This window comes from Trachypithecus francoisi, unplaced genomic scaffold (assembly GCF_009764315.1).
Source record: "Trachypithecus francoisi isolate TF-2019V2 unplaced genomic scaffold, Tfra_2.0 Lachesis_group12, whole genome shotgun sequence".
NCBI lineage: Eukaryota > Metazoa > Chordata > Mammalia > Primates > Cercopithecidae > Trachypithecus > Trachypithecus francoisi.
The window spans coordinates 73,109,120-73,115,603 of record NW_022681457.1 but is presented as its reverse complement, the minus strand read 5'-3'; the positions used below and the strand labels follow the sequence as shown (position 1 = coordinate 73,115,603).

The following is a 6,484-nucleotide window of genomic DNA, read 5'->3' as shown; positions in this document are numbered from 1 at the left end:
GAAATCTCCCCATTTGTGAATGCTGGTAACTTATTCAAAAAGTTTAAAACATTGTGTGGTCTAAATAAAACATACATAGGCCATGTGGTTTCTGATTAAGACTTTCTGCCCGGCCTAAGGATTCATGCAACACATATTTTATTGAAATATATGATGCACGATCCCTTAAGGGCATAAATTTTATCACTTAAATGTCTCTTGTCTCTTAACTGAAGAATCTAACACATACACAACAGGTCAAGAATAACAGTTCTAAGAAAAATGCTGTCAGTAAGTAAATGTACCTTGGAGTGAAGTACAGAAGATTTTTATCTTTCATAAATTATTCCCAGTGGTTTCAGTTTGGCATACAGCAAAGATACAGACTGGATTCTGAGAACCTCCTCCTGCCCCCCAAAATTCCTGGCTTTGGCACAGAAAGGGCCACACAGCTCTTCCATCAAGCCATGGCATTTCCTACTGGTGGAGATGGATTTTTCTACACAAGAGCTCAGATTTTATCTCACTAAAAAGACATGCTTGATTTTTAAATTGGAAATTTACAAAAGGAGTGAAATGAAGTGTGAGTAGTAAGGTAGTGGATGTCTGTGTGCATCCTCGTGCCCAACCCCAGAAGCACTGAAGCCTGAGGCTCAGCCTCTCCCAGGCACTCCTCAGGTCCTCTGAAGGCCCTTCCGTCACACAAGCTGAGAACCTGCTGAATTTGAAAAGCAGTTTGCCCTTTGGCATCATCACATAAAGAGATTTACCTCCAGATGATAATAGGTGAAGACAAAGACTTACAGGTGGTTGGTGGTGGTTGGTTTTTAAAGCCAACTGTGATCCCATCAATGTATTTCTAAGGAAAATGTAAACTGTTCGTACATTCTCTTAAACAGCACAGTGAAAAGCAAGTACCCGTATGTGTGATAGGCAGGCAGAGGGCTCCACCTGCTCTGCCCTTGGCAAAGGCCCTTGGCCACACTGGTGAAAATGCCAGCTTGGCTTCTGCACGGATACCCATGTTGTGCCATCCAACTGGAGCGCCGGTGGACCCCAAAGGCAGGGCAGGGCAGGGCAGGGGGAGGGGATCTTTTGAAACGTTTCCAGGAGCTCTGTCCAGCTGTCTGTCTGTCTTCCAGCCCAGAACTGCTGCACAAAGCTACAAGGACACTGATGAGACCATGGATCTGCTGCTGTTCTCTAGGGAAGACTTGGCTTGGAGTGTGGCTGCCTGGATTCGAAAGTGTGTCCTTGATTCCATGGAGTAATTCTTGTAGTTTTGCCTGGAATTGAGCAGAGAATCGGACACAGGAGGCTGCTTGCTCCCAGAGATGCTTTTCCTCCTGTTGGAGCTGTGTGAGCCCCGCCAGCAAAGGAAGGACTGTAGAGAAATTCCTGGGTCCCGAGAGAGTTGAGCCCTGCCCAATGGGAGAGTTAACCAGAAGCGTTTGTGGCCCCTCACCCCTGGTATTGTGCCCACTGGAACCACTCCTGGTCCTCCTGGGTTCCTAAGCTTGAAGGGGTGGTTTTAGGGAACAGACCCTGGAAGGCAGGAGTCACGGGCCCTCACACAGCCGTGCAGCTGCTGATGTGGCCTCGGGAACTTACTTCCTGCCTCTGGGAGTCGAACTGCCCATTCATACATTAAGAAAGAAGTCTTCCTATGACAGGTGAGAGCTGGATTCCGAGAGACACAGGTCTGCCCTCTAGACTGCCAGACTGGCCTTGCTAGCAACTCCACTCACTGCTGTCTGGGCAACTCTGTCCCCAGCCAGCTTCTGAGCCGAGTTCAGAGGGAGCAAAGGACAGATTGAGGTTACCCAAGGCTTACTTGGCAGATTCTAAGAGTTTGATGGCCTCTTCGTTTCTGCCTTGCTCCATAAACAGCAGGGCCAGCTCCAGCAGGGCGTTTGGGATCAAGTAGTGGTCATATTTAATCTTCTTTTCACTGCAGAACAGAAGACATGGCTCAGGTTCCTCCTCCTGAGCCTTTCCCAAACTGCATGTGAGGATTTCCTAACCTGAACTCCAATTTTGGGAGGTTCCCACGACCAAGCCATAGAAAGGCTGGGATCCACAGCAAAGGCTTCCCATCCTGTGTGTGTAACCTTGGGCTCCAGCTCCCTGACAACTTATGGCTCCTGCCATGTCCTTAATCCACCACCACCTAAGTCCCGACCTCCCTTTCTCCAGGTTGAATGGTTTATTGAACTGTAAAGTCTCCTGTCTCTGACCTATGCCCTCTGACCCGACCTCCATGCTGCCCTGGAGATATCCTTTTAAACCCCAAGTCTTCCTTGCCCGGTACCCTTTCTGGCTCTCTTCTTTGGAATACAATTTAGCCTTGTGAACAAAACATCCAGGCCCTTCTCATTCTATCCCTCCTTATTTCATCTTCAATCTTTTCTCTCTATGACCTCACCCAGGCAGGCAAAGACCCCATCGCCGTCACCCCGCCTCAGGTGTCTTTCCTGTGTCCATGCACTGGTGCATGCTGTCCCTGCTCCGCCTCAAACCTGTCCTCCCTTGCTGTCTCCGCCTGATGAACTTCCCAGTTTCAACGTCAGCCTTGGAAAGCGTTTCCTAGTACCTCCCATGAAGTTTAGGTCCCTCCTCGGGCACCTGCTGTCCTCTCTGCTTTCCTCTAGCATGGCCCTGACGAGCCTTGGTTGGGCTGCCTACAGCTTGCCATCTGTCACATTGCCCTCCCCGAGGGCAAGGACAGAGTCGCTGAATTACAAACTCCAGGGCACACTGTTCACTCAAAACAACGTGGATGTGCTCCTGTAGTCACGCAATTTGGTGGCACTGGGAGGCTAGGTCTGAATTATCTGTACAGGTCCCGGCACAAGTCCTGGCAAGAGTGGACACTCGTTTAGTACCTGTGTGGTGAGTGGGGGTTGGCTAGGGTCAGCCACTGCAGTGGGCACGAGGATGGAGAAGCCCTGAATATTCTACCCAGGAGACTCAGACCCAGCAGGAGCAGCTGCAGAGGCACTTACTTGGCAGAGATGCTCCTAAAATTCTCCTCGGCCTCCCGGACACGGCCCAGGTATTTCAGACACAGGCCTTTCAGCAATTTCACCAAGCACTCGTCATCCACTGAGTACTCGTTCTCTGAAAATAGGGATGTGAGGGAAAAAGACAGACTTGTTCATTTCTACAGCAGTTACTTATAGAGCCCCCTACTCTGTGCTAGGTCAAAGGGACACAGGTAAATCAGACATGCTCCCTGTCCTCAGGGGGGTCACATCTGAGAAGGAAAGGCAAATACTGAGACAATGACAATACAGTGAGGTCAGGGCTGAAGGAAGCCCCATGGCTGTGGGAGCCCAGAGGCTTTGACCCTACCAGGGGGACAAGGAACAGCTGCTTGGAGGAGCTCAGTCTAGAGAAAGAAAGGAGAATTGCCAGGGTAGGGAACGGGGGAAGGACATTTTTGGCAAAGGGAACCTTCAGCTGTAAAGACCTGACCTAGCCTGGCAGGCTCAAGGGCCTGAGGGAAGTCACCTGGGCCTTTCTCCAGCATCTCTTCCGCCTTGGTGATGATCTCAAGCATCCCATCCGTGAGTGTCGGCTGCTTCCCAATCACAGCGTAGCCGTTCCAGATGTACATCATTTCCTGAAGGCAGGAGGGCAAGTCAGTCCCAGGCTTCCTTCCTAATGGGGCCTCAGTTTTCCCATCTACAAAATGGGCAGTTCAGATCAGAGGTTTCCTAAAGGCCCTTCTAGCTCTAATCATCCATAACAGGTCTCAGTCAGCCTGTGAAGCTGTGGGCCTGAGAGGGTTATGGGAGCCTTATCATTGATTTCGTACTGAGCTCTCACCTTACCCCAGTGAAGATGTAAGATGGACCAATGTCTGTACTGTGCTGCTCATAGCTGCCAAAGTTTTCCAGCTATTTTTCTGCTCATGCCCTCCGAGTGCTATTATGTCCTTTCTCCCAACCTCTCTGGGGCCACTTTCTGTCCTTTAAGGACCAGGCCATGCTCCATACACGCATTTCAGGACAACAGAATTTAAGGCTATGTCACCTTCTCTCCTACTCCTATTCTCCCAAAGCAATGGGCTAAATAATGACACTCATATTCCATTTCCTTTAGAATGAAGTTACCATTACTGAGACTCTTAAAACACATCTGATTCCTTTTCTTCTTTTTCTTAGATTTTTTTTTTTTAATTAAAAAAATTGGCCGGGCGCGGTGGCTCAAGCCTGTAATCCCAGCACTTTGGGAGGCCGAGACGGGCGGATCACGAGGTCAGGAGATCGAGACCATCCTGGCGAACACGGTGAAACCCCGTCTCTACTAAAAATACAAAAACTAGCCGGGCGACGTGGCGGGCGCCTGTAGTCCCAGCTACTCGGAGGCTGAGGCAGGAGAATGGCGTAAACCCGGGAGGCGGAGCTTGCAGTGAGCTGAGATCCGGCCACTGCACTCCAGCCTGGGCGACAGAGCGAGACTCCGCCTCAAAAAAAAAAAAAAAAAAAAAAAATTTTGGTGGGCCAGGCACAGTGGCTCACGCCTGTAATCCCAGCACTTTGGGAGGCCAAGGTGAGTGGATCACCTGAGGTCAGGAGTTCGAGACCAGCCTGGCCAATATGGTGAAACTCCATCTCTACTAAAAATACAAAAACTAGCCGGGTGTGGTGGCACACACCTGTAATCCCAGCTACTCGGGAGGCTGAGACAGGAGAATTGCTTGAATCCAGGAGGCGGAGGTTGCAGTGAGCCGAGATGGCACCACTGCACTCCAGCCTGGGTGACAGAGACACCGTCTAAAAAAAAAAAAAAAATCTTGGGGCCAGATATGGTGGCTCACACCTGTAATCCCAGCAGCACTTTGGGAAGCTTAGGCAGGTGGATCACGATCACCTGAGCTCAGGAGTTCAAGACCAGCCTGGGCAACATGGCAAAACCCCATCTCCACCAAAAAAAAAAAAAAATTAGCCTGGCATGGTGGTGCAAGCCTGGGGTCCCAGCTACTTGGGAGGCTTAGGTGGGAGGATCGCTGGAGCCCAAGAAATCTAAGCTGCAGTGAGCTATGATCACCCCACTGCATTCTAGCCTGGGTGACAGAGTGAGACTCTGTATCAAAAAAAAAAAAAAAAAATTATTTTCACCTTGTCTTTGTCAGGCTACTGGTTCCTTTTTTTCTTTGTTTGTTTTTGCCTTGACTGCCAGGAAGCTCAGAATACTAAATTAGGCTGAACATGGTGGCTCATGCCTGTAATCCCAGCACTTTGGGAGGCTGAGGTGAGAGGATCTCTTGAGCCCTGGACTTCAACACCACCTTGGGCAACACAGTAAGATACTGTCTCTACAAAAAAATAAAAATAGTAGCTGAGCATGGGTGCATGCCTGTAGTTAGGAGGCTGACATGAGAAGATCCTTTGAGCCCAGGAGTTTGAGGCTGCAGTGAGCTATGATATCACCACTACACTCCAGCCTGTATGACACAGTGAGACCCCACCTCTAAAATATTTTAAAATAAAATAAAATAATAATACTAATTTAAACTTTCATTCATAGTAACTGTGTTTGCTTAAATGCGCATTTCCTAAACTATCAAACCAGGTAATGGATGTGAAAACACTTTGTAGCCATAAAGTTCTAGAAAGACATTATTGCTGTGGTTCTTGTTATTATGTTCTAGGAAGGGAATTTCAGTTTAGACCAGTATTTCTCAAATTGTTCTCTGGTTCCAAGTTAGCAAATGTTTAATTTAATTTTATTTTAGAGACAGGGTCTCACTCTTGTCACCCAGGCTGGAGTGCAGTGGCACTATCAGAGCTCACAGCAGCCTTGACCTCCTGGGCTCAAGCTATCCTCCCACCTCAGCCTCCTGAGGAACAGGGACTACAGATGCATGACACCACGCCCCACTAATTTTTGAATTTTTTGTAAAGATGGGGTTTCACCATGTTGGCCAGGCTGGTCTTGAACTCCTGCTCTCAAATGATCCACCTATCTTGGCCTCCCAAAGTTCTGGGATTACAGGCATGTACCACCACACCCAGCCAGCAAATGTTTCATTTTTTAAAAAAGGATTCTTCCTTTCCCCCCAAATAAATAAAAATTAAAATTAAAAATGATTCTGTGGCCTAGTAAGTTAGAGAAAAAACATATCTTTAAGCTTCTTCTTAGATTAATATATAAGACTCCAAGAAAGTCTATAGTATATAAACTGTATTTAGGCCAGTCTTTCCCAAATGAAATCATTTAATGCATAAACAGTATTTTGCAGATTACAGTTCGGGAAATTCTCCCTTAAGTTTTTGGTATAGTTGCTTCCCTTGCCCTTCCTACAATATCCTTCTGCTTCACTTGATAACAATAGCTTTACTGGATTTTTTTTTTTTTTTGAGACGGAGTTTCATTCTTGTTGCCCAGGCTGGAGTGCAATGGCACAATCTCGGCAACCTCCACCTCTTGGATTCAAGAGATTCTGCTGCCTCAGCCTCCCAAGTAGCTGGGATTACAGGCATGCGCCACCACGCCC

General features: G+C 48.1%; 1 protein-coding gene across 9 annotated transcripts in view; it reads right to left on the bottom strand.

Annotated features, from left to right (window-relative positions):
* Window positions 1-237: 237 nt before the first annotated feature.
* Window positions 238-6,484, bottom strand: part of TTC39A (tetratricopeptide repeat domain 39A) — a 58,517-nt gene continuing 52,270 nt past the window's right edge. For all 9 annotated transcript variants that reach the window (XM_033226414.1, XM_033226412.1, XM_033226413.1 and 6 more), the window contains 4 exons: window positions 3,493-3,604; window positions 2,985-3,099; window positions 1,814-1,930; window positions 238-1,265 (listed from right to left, as the gene is read on the bottom strand). In XM_033226414.1, the coding sequence (XP_033082305.1) occupies window positions 1,142-1,265; window positions 1,814-1,930; window positions 2,985-3,099; window positions 3,493-3,604 (468 nt within the window). In that variant the 3' untranslated portion in view covers window positions 238-1,141. The remainder of the gene's footprint in view (window positions 1,266-1,813; window positions 1,931-2,984; window positions 3,100-3,492; window positions 3,605-6,484) is intronic.